This window comes from Chiloscyllium plagiosum, unplaced genomic scaffold (genome assembly GCF_037043375.1).
Source record: "Chiloscyllium plagiosum isolate Xiang-an unplaced genomic scaffold, Cpla_swu_hap1 HiC_scaffold_14, whole genome shotgun sequence".
In the NCBI taxonomy this organism is placed as follows: Eukaryota; Metazoa; Chordata; class Chondrichthyes; order Orectolobiformes; family Hemiscylliidae; genus Chiloscyllium; species Chiloscyllium plagiosum.
The window spans coordinates 39873153-39893443 of record NW_028270152.1 but is presented as its reverse complement, the minus strand read 5'-3'; the positions used below and the strand labels follow the sequence as shown (position 1 = coordinate 39893443).

At 42.0% G+C, this 20291-nt stretch overlaps 1 protein-coding gene across 22 annotated transcripts in view; it reads right to left on the bottom strand.

Moving 5' to 3' along the window:
* slmapa (sarcolemma associated protein a) overlaps window positions 1-20291 on the bottom strand; it is a 258658-nt gene that overhangs the window by 190456 nt on the left and 47911 nt on the right. For 14 of the 22 annotated variants that reach the window (XM_087994334.1, XM_087994332.1, XM_043708129.2 and 11 more), the window contains exons 2-3: window positions 18758-18911; window positions 5021-5093 (exon numbers count right to left, since the gene is read on the bottom strand). In XM_087994334.1, the coding sequence (XP_087850460.1) occupies window positions 5021-5093; window positions 18758-18911 (227 nt within the window). The remainder of the gene's footprint in view (window positions 1-5020; window positions 5094-18757; window positions 18912-20291) is intronic. The other 8 variants (XM_087994333.1, XM_087994342.1, XM_087994336.1 and 5 more) reach the window with 1 other exon arrangement.

The window sequence follows — 20291 nt, the reverse complement described above, 5'->3', positions numbered from 1 at the left end:
GAAAATTGACGTTTCGGGCAAAAGCCCTTCATCAGGAATAGAGGCAGGAAGCCTCCAAGGTGGAGGGATAATTTTGGGGGGGGGGGGGGGGGGGGGGGGGGGGGGGGAAGAGACAGAATCTGGGGAGAAGGTAGCAAAGAGTGGGGGTGGGGAATAGAGGTAATAGGTCAGAGGGGAGGGTGGAGCAGATAGGTGGGAAGGGAGATTGGCAGGTAGGGCATGTCATGAGGACAGTGCAGAGCTGGAAGGTTGGAACTGGGGTAAGGTGGGGGGTGAGGAAATGAGGAAGCTGGTGAAATCCACATTGATGCCCTGGGGTTGAAGTGTTCCCAGATGGAAGATGAGGCTTTCTTCCTCCAGGCGTCGGGTGGTGAGGGAGCGATGGTGGAGGAGGCCCAGGACCTACATGTCCTCAGCAGAGTGGTGGTGGGGGGGAAAGAGTTTAAATGTTGGGCCATGGGGGGTGGGGTTGATTGGTGTGTGTGTCCCGGAGATGTTCCCTGAAGCGCTCTGCGAGGAGGTTTCCTGTCTCCCCAATGTAGAGGAGACCGCATCGGGAGCAGTGATACAATAAATGATATTGGTGGATGTGCAGGTGAAACTTTGATGGATGTGGAATACTCCTTTGGGGTCTTAGATGGTGATGAGGGAGTTGGTGTGGGCGCAGGTTTTGCAATTTCTGCGGTGGCAGGGGAGGGTGCCAGGATGGGAGGGTGAGTTGTAGGGGGTGGGGGGGTTGTGGACCTGACCAGGTAGTCACGGGGAGAATGGTCTTTGCGGAAAGTGGAAAGGGGTGGGGAGGGAAATATATCCCTGGTGGTGGGCCTGTTTGGAGATGGCAGAAGTGTCGGCGGATGATGCGGTTTATGCGACGATTGGTAGGGTGGAAAGTGAGGACCGGGGGGTTCTGTCCTTGTTATGGTTGGAGGGGTGGGGTTGTGGATGAGATGTGTTGGAGGGCATCTTCAACCATGTGGGAAGGAAAATTGCGATCTCTAAAGAAGGAGGCCATCTGGTGTGTTCTGTGGCGGAACTGGTCCTGCTGGGAGCAGATACGGCAGAGATGGAGGAATTGGGAATATGGGATGGCATTTTTGCAGGAGGTAGGGTGGGAAGAGGTGTAGTCCAGGTAGCTGTGGGAGTCGGTGGGTTTGTAAAAAATGTCAGTGTCAAATCGGTCGTCATTAATGGAGATGGAGAGATCTAGGAAGTGGAGGGAGGTGTCAGAGATGGTACAGGTGAATTTAAAGTCGGGGTGGAATGTGTTGGTGAAGTTGATGAACTGCTCAACCTCTTCGTGGGAGGATGAGGTGGCGCCGATGCAGTCATCAATGTAGTGGAGGAAGAGGTGGGGAGTGGTGCTGGTGTAACTACAGAAGATGGACTGTTCTACGTAGCCGACAAAGAGACAAGCATAGCTGGGGCCCATACGGGTGCCCATGGCTACCCCTTTGGTCAGGAGGAAGTGGGACATTTCAACTCCCCCTCCCACTCTGCTGAGGACATGCAGGTCCTGGGCCTCCTCCATCATCGCTCCCTCACCACCTGATACCTGGAGGAAGAACGCCTCATCTTCCGCCTTGGAACATTTCAACCTCCGGGCATCAATGTAGACTTCACCAGTTTCCTCATTTCCTCTCCCCTCACCTTACCCCAGTTCCAACCTTCCAGCTCAGCACCATCCTCATGACGTGTCCAACCTGCCAATCTCCCTTCCCACCTATTCACTCCACCCTCCCCCTGACCTATCACCTCCATCCCCATCCCCATTTACCTACTGTACCAAGTTAAAAATCACACAACACCAGGTTATAGTCCAACAGGTTTAAATGGAAGCACACTAGCTTTTGGAGCGACGCTCCTTCATCAGGTGATTGGGGAGGGCTCGATCGTAACAGAATTTATAGCAAAAATCTGCAGTGTGATGTAACTGAAATTATACATTGAAGAATTGATTGTCTGTTAAGCCTTTCATCTGTTAGAATACAGTGATAGTTTCACTTCTTTCATGTGTAAGTCACAAAACCCTTTTTTTTTTAAAAGTTGCACTCTTGGGTTAGCTGTTAACAATGGTGATAGCTAGACAATATGTTGAAGGTGTTAGCCCCCTGTGTTCTCTGTCTATGACCCGATCGAGCCCTCCACAATCACCTGATGAAGGAGCGTCGCTCCGAAAGCTAGTGTGCTTCCAATTAAATCTGTTGGACTATAACCTGGTGTTGTGTGATTTTTAACTTTGTACACCCCAGTCCAACACCGGCATCTCCAAATCATTACCTACTGTACACTTTGCTACCTTCCCCCATCCTCCACCTCCATCCCCACCCCCCTTCACCCATTGTACTCTTTGCTACTTTCTCTCTAGCACCAACCTCCTCACCCACCCCTCCCCCACTTATCTCTCCACCCTGGAGACTTCCTGCCTCTATTCCTGATGAAGGGCTTTTGCCCGAAACGTCGATTTTCCTGCTCCTTGGATGCTGCCTGACCTGCTGTACTTTTCCAGCACTACTCTGATCTAAGTAATTTTTATTCTGTCTCTTTTGTTTATGCTCCATTCGGTAATCTTGTAAATAAATTCTGTTTGATTTAAAACTAAGTGGTTTGACCAGCTGCATCACTCCTGCTTAAAATGCCTAGATAAGGGCTACTTTCTTGCAAGGTTTTGAGGGGATCTAGCCTGGTCCATAACAAAGCTGTAACACCTGCCCATTTACCTCTTCCCTCCTCAGTATCCAATGGCCCAGACATACCTTCCAAGCGAAACAGCAGTTTACCTGCACTTCTCACAATCTAATCTACCGCATTTGCCATTCACAATGTGGTCTCCTCTACACTGGGTAAACAAATCACAGACTGGATGACCATTTTGCAGAACATGTACGTTCTGCCTGCAAAAAGGACCCGGACCTTCCAATTGCCTGCTACTTTAACACACCATTGTGTTCCCCGGCCAACATCTCTGTCTTGGGTTTGCTGCTCTGCACCGGAAAAGCTCAGTGCAGTCAGGCTGGAAGAATAACATCTCATTTTCCACTTGGGTCCCCCTGCAGCCTTCCAGACTCAATATCAATTTCCATATTTTTTAGGCCTGACTGTCTCATATCCTAGACCCCTCCCACACACCTCAGGCCTTGTTAGCGCATATTCTGCCATTACACACTACGTATTGTTAGCCACTAACAGTCTCCATTAACAGCTAATCACCAGATCGTTATCGACTCCTTTGTCTGCCCAGCTGGTCTTCTCTCTTTGGGGTCTATACCTATCTATTGTTTACCACCCCCCACCCTATCTTCTGCATATAAACCGACATTTTCCTGGCTACCATCAGTTCTGAGGGTCATCAGATTGGAAGTGTTAACTTTGATTTTCCAAAAACTTCTGTTTTTATTTCTGATTTACAGCATCTGCAGTTCTTTCAGTTTTTATGTTAGCTCATTACATAGTTTTACAGCTGATGCATTGTGCTCACATGCTGCATTGCATTGTTGAATGCACTGTTGAATGCACAAGCAAGCAAAACCGCGATTGGTTATATGGAAGTTGAATCACAATGAAAAGATAAGGTACTGTTCCTTAAACTTATGTTGAATTTTATTAGAATATTATAGCAGGCCATGGATAATCAAGATTATCATGGGAGCAAGAAGAGAATTAAAATGACAAGCAATAGGAAGCTCAGGGTCATGGAAGCAAATTGTATTAGTGTTCTGTAAAGCAGGCACCAGTCTGTTTGCCCTCTCCAGTGCAGACTAGATGCAACTGTGAAGAGAAATACACTATACTAAATTGAAAGAAAATGGCCATTTCATCTGGAAGAAGTGTTTGAAGCCTTGGACAATGAGAAAAGGAGGTGAAAGGGCAGGTGTTAAAGCTCCTATGCTTCCATGAAAAGATACCTTGGAAACAGGAGGGGACGCTAGGCGTGACTGAAAAATGGACTACCGTGTTGTGGAGGGAGTAGTTCCTATGGAATTCTCAAAGAGAGAGAAAAGGAAAATGTGGTTGGTGGTTGCATCATGTTGGAGCTGATTGATTTGAATACAGAAAATGATAGGTGGAAGGTGAAGGGCAGGGGAACCTGATCATTGTTTCTAGGATAGAAAGGCAGGGGTGAGAGCAGTGATGTGTGAAATTAGATAACATACAGTGTGGAAACAGGCCCTTCGGCCCAACAAGTCTTCACTGACCCTGCGACGAGCAATCCACCCAAACCCATTCCCCTACATTTACCCCATCACCTAACACTATGGGCAATTTTGCAAAAAATGATTGGAGATATAGGAGAGATGGATAAATATCTATCCATTGGCTTAAATCATAATTAGATTCAAATTAAATTCCATGTGCAGGTTCTCTGGTGATCATCTGACCACTAACTTTGTCCATTCAATCGTTAAAGAATTCCTCTTCTGTCATTATTAGAAATCACTGGAAACATGACTTAAAATGTCAGAAAAAGATTATACTTGATGGTACGAATTAATTCACTTTCAAAATATACTCATAATAATTATCTTTCTTTACAGGCTTGTAGGTTTGAACGTACGTGAGGCAGTGATTATTTTTACTTTTCCTCTTTAGTAGAATGGACATTATCTCTGGAAATTGGAGTTGTAACATGGAGAACACTATTTAAATACAAAACTTTCCCCAAGAAACATCAAATTATACATTGAGTAACAACGTATGTTTTGTTGCTCAATTAAAAAGCAAATTTAAAATTAAAATTTGAGGCAACCTATTTTGTTTTAACTACTGGAGTAACATTGGGCAAAACAAACACTGCTTTGAGAAAAACACAAAGCAAAAATATTGCATTTTGAAAGATGAAATGTTTTGAAAAACAAGTGCTGAAACATTTAAGAGCAATAGAGGATCAAGTTGTTTAAAATGATATACAGCCAACAGAATTAAAATACACAAAGCTTATACACTTGCAGTGTTTGAAAAATGGCTTAACACAAACAATACAAAACATACCCCCCCTCACCCTTAGCTTGTTGGGTATACTTACTCAGATCTCCGCCGGCCTTCCATACCATCAGGCATAAAGAGCTTAACTGTCGATACTATGCATCCATGAGTAACTGAAAACAAACATTTAAAAATCAGTACAATAATATAGAACAGAATACCAAAATTGTATGAAATGAAATGTAATCATACAGGAATTCTTTGATATTGCAAATTAAAATTGGCAGTTGAAGTGTCTTTGTCGAATGGATACTTGCTATCAACACAAAGTTGAAATTAGGTAACACTTATTTCCTCTTTACCGTATTGCATTAGCTACAGAGAATTGTCATTTTTCTTCCTTCCTGTCACTGAACATTGCAGTTACTTTTAGAATGGGGAGGAAAAAGTAAAAGGATGATAATAAAAATTCTGAAGAACTTTATAGAAATAAAAGAATCTTTTACTGAGTGCAGGGGTCAGGAGGGTTTACAAATTAGTCCAGGAGATGTAAATCTTGGTTATTAAAAAATGTTTTAACAAGAACTTGAATTCTACCTATGATACTAAATGACTTTATGATTTCCTGAACAGAAAGAGGCAGAGGGCCTTCAAATTGAAGGGAATATGCAGAACAGATAGCCAGGATTGTGGATCTAAGGTTATTTCTTGGTCATAAGACTTAAGGAGATCATAAACATTCAGTGGGATGGCTGGGAAACAAGTCAAGCATTACACAGCAACTTCAAGAGAATGCTTAAGATTTTAAATTTAAAGTCATCAAGAGAATGGAAATAATGTAGACCAGTAAGGAAAGAGGTGAACTTTTCATGATAAAATAGTGCCATATGGAGAAGTAATAGGGAAAGGAGGATGAGAGTTCTCAAGTTGACTATTCATGTACACTGTAGCAATAGCAAAAGTATAGGTGGGAGCAGAGGTGAAATATTAGTGCAGATTGATGCTAAGTGTTCCAGTAATTGCTAGAAATACGGTTTAAAACTCAGCTTGCATAGAATCTGATGCCAAAAGTTTACATCACCTGGTTCAGTCTGAGCCTTGGGCAATAGCTGGGAATGAAAATGGAATGAATGGTAAGGGAGCCAGAGCTGCTCACATAACAATCCCATCCTCTCCTTTTATGCCAGAACATCTCTGGTTTTAATGTTATCACCATTATGCTGTGCCTTTAGCTGCCATGCCTCCAAGGTATGGAACACCCTTTATAAACTTCTTGCCTCTCCAACTCTCTTTCAAGATACTCCTAAGAATCTAACCCTTTGACCAAACTTTTTGACATCTGCCCTAACATGTCACTATGAGGATAAGTGTCAGGTTTTTCTTCTTAACAATCCTGTGAAGCACCTTGTGAAACTATATTAGCAGTGCTATATAAATAAAATATGCTGTTGTTTTAATGGTGGAGGCAGAACACAAATATCATCGGTCTTAATGTTCAATGGAGGATATTTGATTTACTGATCAATTAGGCAGTCAAGACCATGACAGCAATAACTAGTAACTACACACTGAGTTTCAATCTATATTCACATTGATCTGGAGATCATTTTATATCAATTCTAATCCACAATGAGGATGGCTGTGATCTCAAAAGTATCATCTTCCTCTCATCCCTTTTTTCCTGCAACTTACCGTGGTGAGTCAATAGTCTATGATGCTAGGGTTGACAGTATGCTGCTGGAAAAGCACAGGTCAGGCAGCATCCGATGGGAGGTGGGAGCAGGAGAATCTGCATTTCAGGCATAAGCCCTTCATCAGGATTGAGGCTTGTGGATCGGTGGGCTGAGAGATAAATAGGGTGGGGCTGGGGGAAAAGGTAGCTCAGAATGCAATAGGTAGATGAAGGTGGGGAAAAGGTGACAGGTTAGAGAGAGGATGGATGAGATAAATGGGAAAGACGATGGACAGGTCAAGAGGACTGTGCCGAGTTGGAGGCTTAGGACTGGGATAAGTGGGAGGCAGGGGAAATGAGGAAACTGGTCCCATGGTGGAAGATGAAGCATTTTTCCTCCAGGCATCTGATGGTTAGGGTTTGCTGTTGGAGGAGGCACAGGACCTGCATGTCCTTGGTGGAGTGGTAGAGGGAGTAGAAGTGATCAGCCATGGGGCGGTGGGGTTGGTTGGTGCGGGTATTCCATCGATGTTCTCTGAAATGATCCGCAAGTTGGCATTCTGTCTCCCCGATGCAGAGGAGACCACATTGGGTGTAAGGGATATAGTTGATGATACTTCAGAGGGTACAAGTAAATTTCTGTCGGATGTGGAAGGATCCTTTGGGGCCTTAGACGGAGGTGGGGGGGGGGGGGGCGGGGGAGAGAAAGAGGTGGGGGCATAGGTTTTGCACTTCTTGCAGTGGCACGGGAAGGTGGGCAGTGGGGTGAAGGCTGGTGTGGGTGTGTGGATCTGACAAGGGAGTCAGAGAGGTAATGGTTTCTCTGAAACGCTGACAGGGGTGGGAAAGGAAATATATCCCTCCACCCCCACCATCCCTCACCCCACTCCCTGCACCTTCCCTGTTACCATAAGAAGTGCAAAACCTGTGCCCACACCTTCCCCCTCAACTCTGTCCGAAGCCCCAAAGGATCCTTCCAAATCAAACAGAAATTTAACTGTACCTCCAGAAGTGTCATTTACTTTATCTGTTGCACCCAATGTGGTCTCCTCTACATCAGGGAGACAGGATACCAACTTGCGGATCGTCTCAGAGAACATCTCTGGGACATCCGCACCAACCAATCCCATCACCCCGTGGTTGATCACTTCAATTCCTTCTCCCAAGGATATTTGCAGGGCCTGGGCCTCCTCCATTGACCACTCCTAACCACCTGACACCTGGAGGAAGAACGCCTCATCTTCCACCTTGGGACACTGCCACCACAAGGGATTAATGTGGATTTCACCAGTTTCCTCCTTTCCCCTTCCCCCAGTTTAGCCCAATCTCAAGTCTCCAACTCGGCACTGCCCTCTTGACCTGTCCAACATCTTACTAATTTATCCACTCTACCCTCCTCGCCAACCTATAATGTACCTATTGCATTCTCAGCTACCTTCCTCCCAGCCCTACCCCCCCCCCCCCCCCCTCCCATTTAGCTCTCAGTCCTCTGGTCCACAAGCCTCATTCCTGATGAAGGGATTATGCCCAAAACATCGATTCTCCTGCTTCTCGAATGCTGCCTGACTCGCTGCGCTTTTCCAGCAACACACTCACGACTCTAATCTCCAGCATCTGCAATCCTCACTTTCTCCTATTATGCTAGGGTTCACAACCTTGCATCCACAGCTCTCTCAGGGTCGGGAAAAGGTTCAGAGAGCATGCAAATTGCTTTGTCTAATCAGTAATCTTCCTGTGTAGTGAGACAATTGGAATTGTCTCAGATACAAAGACTTGGATCAGCAGGATTTTCTATTGGTGGATTCCATTTGCAGCATAAGTCAGCTAGTATCTCTACATATTATTGGCATTATCTACAGATTTCGCTTAGCAAGCTTATTTTGAACTGGTTTCTACTTTCGGAGGTATAACCTACTTCCTTCTTTAAGGTAATAAATGAAATAGAGTTAGAACATCTTGAAATCCAAATCAAGGGGTTGTCAGTCAAGCAGTGTTGCAAAGGGCGAGGAAGAGATCCTGGAATTTGAGTTCAGTCTGATCATGTGTGTATTGGTCATCCAATTCAATTCCAAAAGTCAAAGAACTCTTTGGTAGGAAGCCCAAGTTTTAAAAAAATAGAAGTTCATTATGGGGCTGTCAAAATTAAGGAAATATGAAGATATGAACTGAATTTTGGTATTTTTTTAATCACACAAGCAAAGATATACTTCAACTATAGTGTATTATTCTTGCACAAATAATACCAAATTAATCTTTGAAATCCTCCAGGCTAAAGTGGTTTGATTTATCAAGTATGCATGCCGGTGCCATTTAAACAAAAAAGGAAATTTTTCGAAAGCAGAAAGTCAGGAAACGAGGAAAAAAAACATTCAAATGACTAACAAGCATCAGACTAATTTGATGTCAGAAGATAATTTTGCAGTGAGCTGTAACACCTCTAACTGATAGTAACTTTGAATCCATAGGCATTTACAATGTTGCATTTGCTTGCCTGTGTTTGGGATGTGTGAAAGAGGAAATAAAAGACATTCCACTTTGAAAAATACTGATGATAACACAATGTCAGGCAACATTTTTGAAGTGCTGAACAATTAGAAATGAGTGGACAAATTGCATTGCAATTTGCAAGGATTAGCATGCAGTCGTGACTCAAATGCATTCTGGTATGGTGCAAAGAAAAGCCACACCTTATGTTATTTGCACACATTGTTTTTTAACCCAGAAGTAATGGTTGAGAAATATATTGAACCAGGGTCTTTGCAATGCTCTGAAAAGTGTTAATGATCTAATCAAACTGTTCAGAATTGTCGTCTTGAACCTCTGGAGCACTTGGGATTTGAACTGAGGCCTCCTGGTCCAGAGATAGGGATATTACTACTGCACACCAAGAGCCCCATTTAATCCTAATTTTAGTAAATGTTCAGCAATGAACACCAACTGTTTTTCTATACTTTGTAAAGTGGGTGCAGAGTGCAATTCCATGCCCAAGTTAAGATGTCGATCCAGATGCAGAATGCTTGTTACATATTTTCTCTTGGGGGAAGAGATACTTCTTTTGCTAATAAAATGAAACAGAATTAGTCAAAAAAACAAAGAATGGTGTGTAATATGCCTTAACTGGCATATGTATATTCTCTGAAATAAACATACCAAATAAATCTGTGCAAGGTGGGGCAACTTTTGTTTTGTCCTTTGTATGAAAGGAATGATGCATTCAAAAGTAAACCATAAGTTTGCAAAGTTCTTGCTTTGTCTGGGAGAGTGACTACACACATGCTGTGTTCCCCCACTATTTTATTCAAAGAAATAAATATTTGGTTGGATATAATCACAGCAGGTAGTTCATCTTTTCTGGTCACTGCAACAAATGGAAAATGTTTTTTCCCCCCCAGAAGTGGGGAAGGAAAAATGCTCTGAACTACCTCTGAGCTGCAAAACATTTTGGGGATATTACTAAAAGTAAATTGTTACATTCTAACCCATCAAAACCTTTAAAAGGCAACTGACAATTCGTTGGACTGTTCCTTGAAAACTGAGACCAGTAAAATGCTACAGGTGACTTTCTGATAGAAATCTGCCAGTGAGTTTAGCATTGCTACTTCTGCAGCAACAAGCTTCACATTAAGTAATACAAAACAGAAATATGTTCTTAAAATTTATTGTAACTTCGTACAGAAAAGCAACATGCTACAGAGGTCCACAGAAGCAAAAAAACCCAAAGCCTTATTGTTCATAACCTAATAAAAGTGACTGAGAGAGAAAGAATGTGACATAGTGAGAAATACAGAGAGAGTAAGAAGGTTTGTGCAAGCGAATGCGTGCTCTTGCAAGAATTAGCCTGTCTGGGAAGCAGAAGGCAATTGGGGGAGCCCAGAGAGAGAGCACAAAGGAATGCAATGGAACACGTGTAGTGAAAGATAGCCTGGGAGAATGAGAACAGTGTGCGAGACAAATGAAGAGAGAAAGGGAGAGGGAGGGTGTCAGAGTGATTGAGTGAAACAGTAAGAATGAGAGAGTTAGAGGAATGGAGCAAATATGAGACACAGGGATGGAGGGAGACTGAGTGAGTTAGAGAAGGTGTGGATGTCTGTGTGGATAAGATAGGGTGAGACAGTGAGAGTGAGCATTTTGAATGGGGATGAGAGCAAGTGAATGTCTGCACGGCAGAGCCAGGGAAGAATGCATGCCTGTGTACAGGAGGGGGAATGAGTGTGTGTCTGTGGGAATGTGAGCAAGTGATTGTGTGAGGGAGAAAGACAGTGAATGAATGCATGTGTGAAGGAATTACAGCAAGATCTGTGTGCGAGTGACTGTGTGTACGTGTGGGTGTGACTGAGACAGTGAGAGTGTGAGTGGGTGAAATCATGACAGAGAGTTTGAGAGTGGGAGTTAGCATGAGAGTCAAGATTAGAGTGGTACTGGAAAAGCACAGCAGGTCAGGCAGCAACAGAGGAGCAGGAAAATCGGTGTTTCGGGAGGGAGCCCTTCATCAGGAATCCACCACACTGAAACTGCTCCTCATGAATTTAAAGGACCCAGTACCAACAACCAGCAGAATGAACATCATATACAAAATATCCTGCAAGGACTGTTAGAAGCATTACATTGAACCGACAGGCAGAAAACTAGCCACCAGGATACACGAGTACCAACTCGTCACCAAAAGATATGACCAACTATCACTAGTATCCATACACACAAACAAAGAGGGACACCAGTTCGACTGTGACAATATATCCATCCTGGGATAGGCAAAACAAAAACACATAGGAATTCCTAGAGGCCTGGCAATCCAACTGGAACTCCATTAACAAACACATTGATTTGGACACCATTTACCAATCTCTTAGAAAAAAAACTTGAAGTGATATAACCCACCACTACAGACCAAGACAGATAAATAGCAAGCAGGATAGAACACCAGCACTTCACCAGAGGCTCAATGATTATGTTACCTAGCATGGTGATGAAATGTCTGAGAACAAATCTACTAGCTCAGCGAGCAAACTATCTGACTGACAACCTCAACTACAAATCTTCTCCAGGATTGCAAATGCTGCTCTAATGATACCTGGTTAGAAATAAGTAAAACTAATCAGATAGGATATAGAACATAGAACAATACAGCACAGAACAATCCCTTCGGCCCTCAATGTTCTGCCGACCTGCAAACCATTCTCAGCTCGTCCCCCTACACTATCCCATCATCATCTATGTGCTTATCCAAGGATCGTTTAAATATACACATACACAGATTCTTGTGATACTTAACTATTAAAGCCACTATTGCAGCTCGTAGGAAAAACCAGAAAAGACTACCTTGAAATTAGGCCATGTTGAGAAAGGGCCATGGATATGACATAATATGCTATTAACTAATTGACTAGTACTCAGCATAGACAACAAAAACATATAAATATCAGTTTAATCACTGAAAAGGTGACCTCGGCACCTAGGCAAGAAAATAAGATGTTAACTCAAGAGGAATATTAAAACCATCCAACTGTTAAGAGTTGGCAAAGGTCTTTATCACATAAATATCATCAGATACCAGGATCAGACAACAGTCACAGACAGAGGAATGAAACATTTTCAATAAACGATTCTGTTAGGATTTAAAGATTAAGCAAGATAAAAAAGCAATACTAGTGTACATGTATAAAACAAGACAGTATGTGACCATTGATGACTCATAAGGTCCTGTGTTATAGAACCATATAGAATGGAAACAAGCCCAACTTGTTTGTCCTGATCACATTTCCTAAACTGAAGTAGTGCCATTTGCCTGTAATTTGGCCATTATCCTTCTAAACTTTTCTTATCCATGTACCTGTCCAAAATGTCTTTTGAAGGCTATAATTGTACCAGCCTCCACCACTTCCTCTATCAGCTCATTCCATACAAGCACCACCCTCTGCATGAAAACGTTTCCCCTCAGGTTCCTTTAAAATCTTTCTCCACTTGCTGTAAACTATGCTGCCTAATTAGTGTTCGGACCTCAATTATTCACATCATTTATTAACAACTTGGATAGACTTAAAAAGTCATGTATCCAAGTTTGCTGATAAGATTAAGTTAGACAGCACTGTAGATAGTGTAGATGATAACTTAAAATTACAAAGATATATTACTAGACTAAATGAATGGTCCAACCTGTTGCAGAAGAAGTTCAATATAGACAAGTGTAAGGTTGTCCATTCTTAACCAGAAAATGTTAGATGATGGTACTTTCTGGATGATATGAAGTTAAATACACTGGATGTCCAGAGATTTGGGGCTTCAGGTGTCAAGATTTTTACAGTATCACAAACAGCTGCAGAAAATAATCAAAGAACTAATGTGATGTAACCTTTGTATCTCGAGAACAGAAGCACAAGGATGCAGAGGTTATACTAAGTTATGCAAAACCCAGATTACAGCCCATTTGGAGTACCTTGAACAGATTTCGGCACCTCTTCTTTGGAAAGATACATTGCCTTGGAGGGAGTATAACATAGCTTTACAAGAATGGTACTTGGACTTCAGAGATTATGAAGAGGAATTACACAGAATTTAGGAGGTCAAGGGGTGATCTGATTGAACAGATATTAACAGGAAAAGACAGGGTAGAAGAAGATAAACAATATCTGCTGGTTGAGAATTCTAGAACTGGGGGGCAATAATCTGAGAATTAGAGCCAGGCCATTCAGGAGAGATGTTAGTGCACACTTCTACACACAAAGTGGTAGATATCAAAATTCTCTTCCATAACAGAGTGTTACCGAATGAAGGGACCTAAGTGTGCAGAAGAAGAAGTGGAGTCGCAGGTGAATAGGGTGGTAAAGGCAGTGTTTGGCACGCTTGCCTTCATCGATCAGTGCACTAGGTAGAGGATGCCATGTTGCAGCTATCCAGGACGTTGGCTAGATCACTTTTAGAATACTGCGTTTAATCCCAGTCTCCCTGCTATAGGAAAGCTGCTGTTAAACTTGAAACAGCTCAGACAAGATTTATAAGCACGTTATCAGGATTGGACAGTTTGAGCTATGTGAACAGGCTGAATAGGCTGGGGCTTTTTTTCCTGAGCAGCAGAGGCTGAGGGTGACTTTACAGAGGTTTATAAAATCATGAAGGGCACAGATGGGGGAGTAACCAAGGTCTTTTCCCCGGCATGGGAGAGTTCAAAACTAGAGGGCATACATTAAAGGTGAGAGGGGTAAGAAGGTGGTGCATGTGTTGAATGAGCTGCCAGAGGAAGTGATGCATGCGGGTACAATTACAACATTTAATAGGCAACTGAATAGGTATATGAATAGGAAGGGTTTAGAGGGATATGGACCAAATGCTGGCAACTAGAACTAAATTGATTTATGATATCTGGTCATCATGGATCAGTTGGACCGAAGAGTTATATAGCATGAAAACGGTCCCTGACTCTAAATGGCAGTGGTAATTGGCAGTGAAATTAATTGTTAATTTAATTCTGAGATGGATACATTTTTGTTAAGCAAAAGTATCAAAGAACATGGGCCAAGGCAGCTTTATGGAGTTAGGCCACAGATCAGCCATGATCTCACGGAACACTGGACTAGTTCAAGGGGCTGAATGGCCTACATCTGCTCCTCAGGAATGTTCTCTGAATAATTAAGGAATAATATTAAAATGATACAGCATCTTATGAAAGTGGGAGCAATGTACACAGGGGATTAGCACCCACATTTGTTCAGGAGGGACCTGAACAAAATAAAAATAAGATCCTTACACTGAAGTTTCAGAAATGTTTGGATCCTTGCATTAATAGTTCTCAAAACATATTTCCTCTCACCACGAGAAGATATCTTAATTGCTTGGAGCTTTAAAGGTAAAACCTAATCAACCTAATGTTGATTGATACTACATTCTTCGATATTGTTATATAGTCTAATATTTTTGAATAGTCATTACAAATAACAACTGGATTAGTACTTCTCTGCTGATAAGTGTAAAGTTAGCAAATTATCTCATTTAAGTTTTCTGTTGCAACTGAAACAAATCCTACACTCTATGTACTCTGGAAGAAGAAAAAACCTGGACTCCTAAAACATCTGTGCGTTTATAGTAAAAGCTAAGGCTTACTAAAATAGGCAGGTTATTTGGAGGAAGATAAATATATTTGGGCAATTTCTGCCCCAGTCAAATTGTTGGTGTAAATCCCAAAAACTCAAGCTAACCATCAGTGGACTGACTTGAACTCAGTGGACAGAATCAGAAGGGAAATACTCTTGATTGAGATTATCATATATACTTGAGTGATAGTCAAACTTTTTTGTCCACTTTTTAAGGTTAAATCTATGGGGTTGACGATTACTACTTGGATACTACTTTTGAGGGGCTGAAATTCATGCCTGCCAAAATTCATACCATATCGTTAGCCAAAGCCGAATTGATTCCTAAATGAATAAAGTAATTCTGAAAACCCGGAGCGAAACACAGCCAGCAGACGTTTCGGGCATAAGCCCTTCTTCAGGAATGAGGAAAGTTTGTCCAGCAGGCTAAGATAAAAGGTAGGGAGGAGGGACTTGGGGGAGGGGCGTCGGAAATGTGATAGGTGGAAAGAGGTCAAGGTGAGGATGATAGGTCAGACTGGGGTGGGGGCGGAGAGGTCGGGAAGAAGATTGCAGGTTAGGAAGGCGGTGCTTAATTCGATGGATTTGACTGAGACAAGGTGGGGGGAGGGGAAATGGGGAAACTGGTGAAATCCGAGTTCATCCCTTGTGGTTGGAGGGCTCCTAGGCGGAAGATGAGGTGCTCCCCACTGGTCCTCACCTACCACCCCACCAATCTCCATGTACAGCGCATCATCAGCCGTCATTTCCGCCACCTCCAAACGGACCCCACCACCAAGGATATATTTCCCTCTGGGACACCCTCTGGGACACCCGGACCAACCAACCCAACCACCCTGTGGCTCAACATTTCAATTCCCCCTCCCACTCCACCAAGGATATGCAGGTCTTTGGACTCCTCCATCGTCAGACCACAACAAAACGCCGGTTGGAGGAAGAGTGCCTCATCTTCCGCCTAGGAACCCTCCAACCACAAGGGATGAACTTGGATTTCACCAGTTTCCTCATTTCCCCTCCCCCCACCTTGTCTCAGTCAAATCCATCGAATTCCTAACCTGCAATCTTCTTCCCGACCTCTCCGCCCCCATCCCAGTCTGACCTATCACCCTCACCTTGACCTCTTTCCACCCATCACATTTCCGACGCCCCTCCCCCAAGTCCCTCCTCCCTACCTTTTATCTTAGCCTGCTGGACAAACTTTCCTCATTCCTGAAGAAGGGCGTATGCCCGAAACGTCGATTCTCCTGTTCCCTGGATGCTGCCTGACCTGCTGCGCTTTTCCAGCAACACATTTTCAGCTCTGATCTCCAGCATCTGCAGACCTCACTTTCTCCTCATGTATTTGGAAAGGCAAGGACTGATTAGGGATAGTCAACATGGCTTTGTGCATGGGCAATCATGTCTCATGATCTTGATGGAAGAAGTAACAGAGGATTGATGAGGCCAGAGCAGTGGACATGATCTACATGGACTTCAGTAAGGTGTTCAACAAGTTCCTCATGGCAGACTGGTTAGCAAGTTTAGATCACATGGAATACAGGGAGTACAAGCTATTTGGATTCAGAACTGGCTCGAAGGTAGAAGACAGAGAATAGAGGGTGAAGGATTGTTTTTCAGACTGGAGGCCTGTGACCAGCAGTGTGCTACAAGGATTAGTGCCGGGTCCACTGCTTTTCGTCAAGCATCGTGATGATTTGGATGTGAACATAGGAGATATGGTTAATTTTGCAGATGACACCAAAATTGGAGGTGTTGTGGACAGCAAGCAAGATTACCTCCAGGTACAACAGGGATCTTGATCAGATGGGCCAATGGGCTGAGGAGTGGCAGATGTAGTTTAATCTAAATAAATGTGAGAAGTTGCAGTTTGGAAAGGCAAATCAAGGCAGGATTTATACACTTAATGGCAAGGTCCTGGGGAGTATTGCTGAACAAAGAGACGTTGGCATACAGGTTCATAATTCCTTGAAAGTGAAGTTGCAGGGAGACAGGAGAGTAAAAGCAGTGTTTGCTATGCTTGCCTTTATAGATCATTGCATTGAGGATAAGATTGGGAGATAACGTTGCAGCTGTACACAATATTCCAAAAATGGCCAAACCAATGTTGTGTTGAGTTCTGGTCTCCCTGCTTTAGGAAGGATGTTGTGAAACTTGAAAGGCTTCAGAAAAGATGTATAAGGATGTTGCCAGAGTTGGAGGGTTTGAGCTATAGGGAGATACTGTGCTTGGAGTACCAGAGGCTGAGAGATGACCTTATAGAGGTTTATAAAATCATGAGGGGCATGAATAGGGTGAATAGACAAGGCCTTTTACTTGGGGAGGGGGCTGGTGGTAGAGAGAGAGAGAGAGAGAGAGAGAGAGAGAGAGAGAGAGAGAGAGAGAGAGAGAGAGAGAGAGAGAGAGAGAGAGAGAGAGAGAGAGAGAGAGAGAGAGAGAGACTGGTACAATCACAACATTTAAATGGATGGCAAGAAATTGGAAGGGTTTTGAGGGATATGAGCCAAATACTGGTAAATGTGACGAGATATCTGGTCAGCATGGATGAGTTGTACCAAGGGGTCTGTTTCCATAATGTACAGCTCTATAATTTTATGATTCTACTTACTGCAAATAAAATTCCAGTTCCATAGCATGGCAGAGATTAGGATGATTACTGGACCATTAAATCACAGATGATGGCAATCATGTTTGACTCACCCCCGATTACCCTACTCTACAAGGAATATGTCAGATTTAAATTACACTCTGCATTTCTGAAGAAGCCCTGATTGGAATGTCCTCTCATAAATGCAGAACTCCTTCTTAACTTAAAAATATACAAGCAAAGCAGTACTCTGACTGTTTGCACTCCTTAGAAAATCTAGCCCTTGTAAAAGTCTTCTAAACAAATCCAGACTAAGAATTTTCTGTCTTTCAGTAAGGTAACATAGATAAAGTCGCTTGATTGTATTAGAATAACTGAGGGGTAAATCCAGAATTCTTAATCAACACTACATATTCAGTTAGGTGTCAGTGGAAATCCCAAGGGCATTCAAGGCATTATACAATTACAAGCTGCTGTTAATTTGTGATTTTTCAACAATACATCTGGCTCGCTGATGTCCTTTAGGGTAGGAAATCTGCCATCTTTACCTGTTCTGGCCTAAATGTGACCTCAGATCCATAGTAATGTGGTTGACTCTTCACTGACTCATGGGCAAAAATGGACAGACAATAAAATGCTAGCTTAGCCAACAATGCTCATGTTACAAATGAATAAAAAACAAAAATCAGATTTTCTGATCAGATTTACAGTTATCTATGGCATATTTGTGTTCGACTTTTATTTTCTGACTCAGTTTGTACAGTCATCAAAGAGTTGTTGAAGAATCAATGAAAACTCAAGGGTCTCTGGCAAAGTGGCCAGACAGCTGCTTATGGTCAACAAACAATTACCAAGCTGGGAGCACTTTCTGGGCACCAGCTTCTGAGGGTACTTTGGCCATCATACAGACAGCTTAAATGCAACAGCAACAATATATTGCAGTTGACTGACTTAGTAGAAATCATGTGATTCAAATTAAGGAGACATACAGAGTTCCAATCATTTGTGAAACAGTAGATATGTACTAAAAAAAATCCAAAAAAGAGTCAAGTGATAGAAATGGAAGCCTTTATTTTTTATAAACATTCCTGAGCAATAAAGTGATATATTCTTTTAAAAGAAAATGTCAGATGGATATCCGGAATCTCAAAGAGTATTTGAAGTTACATAATTGAGTTCAATCCCAATAGGCCACTTGATAGAGTTTCTACTGATAAGTGTTCTTTCTTCAAATTAAAAATATAGATTTTATTCTTAAGAAAAACACTCAAAGCTATCCATAAGCAATAAATCAGGAATAATTTGTATTTTCAACAATAAAAACAAATCCAGCACTAATGGTGGCAGGGTGAGGTACACGATTCACAGCACCAGACAAATATACATAAACATTTGTAAGTCAGCAGTACAAAACAGTCAAATTGGATATCTGTAGCCTTCAAGCCAATCTTTTGGATTATGGGAAAATTAACAAAAAAAGAAAAATTGGATTCGTACCCTTACCTTTCCTGGTGTTCTCAGTTACATCTACACCAAACTGAATGATGTCCCCTGACAGGAGCTCACATGGCGGGCTTTCCTCTGATCCTCGACTTAAACGTTGGCTATTAATAAACGTACCATTACTACTTTTAGTGTCCTGCAGATAAAACTGAGAATAAAAGCAAATTAGATAATGATATCCAATAATTCTACAATGCTCATAAAATAAGTATGCTATCTTTCTTAATCTAAAAAATAAATAGAACTTATTCACTCCCGACAGAAGTATTATAACTATATTAGTAACAACTAGAGGATTCAACTTAATTGACACTTCAATTCCTAGTTCTAAGAATCGGATAGCCTCTTTCTCGGGTCTGCGTGTAACTGAGCTTCAATAATTCCTGCAATTTTAATTAAACATTTCTGGTTTGGAATTTTCAAAGTAACCATCTTACACGGAGATAACCCTTTTTTTTTTTAAAACAGTTCTAAACTATCTCCCTTCTTCAGGAGCAACAGTTTTACACATCCAGCTTCAAACACAACATCTGCAAACTGCAAAATTGAAAAGGTTTCTTCAAAATAGATGTGTCAAAACAAAAAAAAAATTCCAGATCCTTCTAACTGAAGCCTAATGCACAAATGTTAATTTGTTCACTCAAAAGTAAACAACTTCCCATTAGACACCAAGTATTGCTTTTTTTTTTCAAACAACCCATGGCTTCAGAAACTCCTACAAGTTGATCATTAAAAATTAAGTTTAGAATCGATGCGGGCTTGATGGGCCAAAGGGCCTGTTTCTGTGCTGTACGAAGTCCTCAGACACTAAAACCCATATGCAACTAGTTCTAAATCCAACCTTTAAGCATAAATTATATTACACACATATAAGATCACACAGCTTACATTATACTGGGTTTGTCTGAGCAATCCTTTGTAAAAAAGGGGTAACATTCATAATGTTGCATCAACTAAGTGCATGGAAGACTGAAGAATTGTGGCCAGTGCCTCTGCATATTCCATTCTTGCTTTCTTCGATATCTTTGGGTGCTTTCATCTGGTCGAGATACCTTTATTGCCTATTCTAAGGACCTACTCTGGTCTAACGGCTTATCCAATACCACCTCCTTATCAATTTTAGTATCTTCTAGTGACTAAGTTTGAGCTTGGGTAGAGGAGGTCACACTTCCCATATTATACTCCATCTGTCATATTTCTCCCACTCACTGAACTAAATTATAACCTGTTTCCCTTTCACAAAATCATTGAGTTACCATTTTTGAAACATTATGCTTTACTACCTTTTTAAAAATGATTCCTGCATTTTTCCAAGGAGAGATGTTAGACTAACTGGTCTATAGTTTCCTGCTTTCTGTCTTGAATAGTACCATTACGTTTCCAAACACCTGACACCTTAGATGATTACAATCAATTAGATGATTACAATCAATTAATCTCTGGAATGACTGATGAATATCTTTTAATGTTCTCAGTCGCAAGCCATTTTGTGCAGTATACTTTGATAGCATTATACTTCGGAGCATCT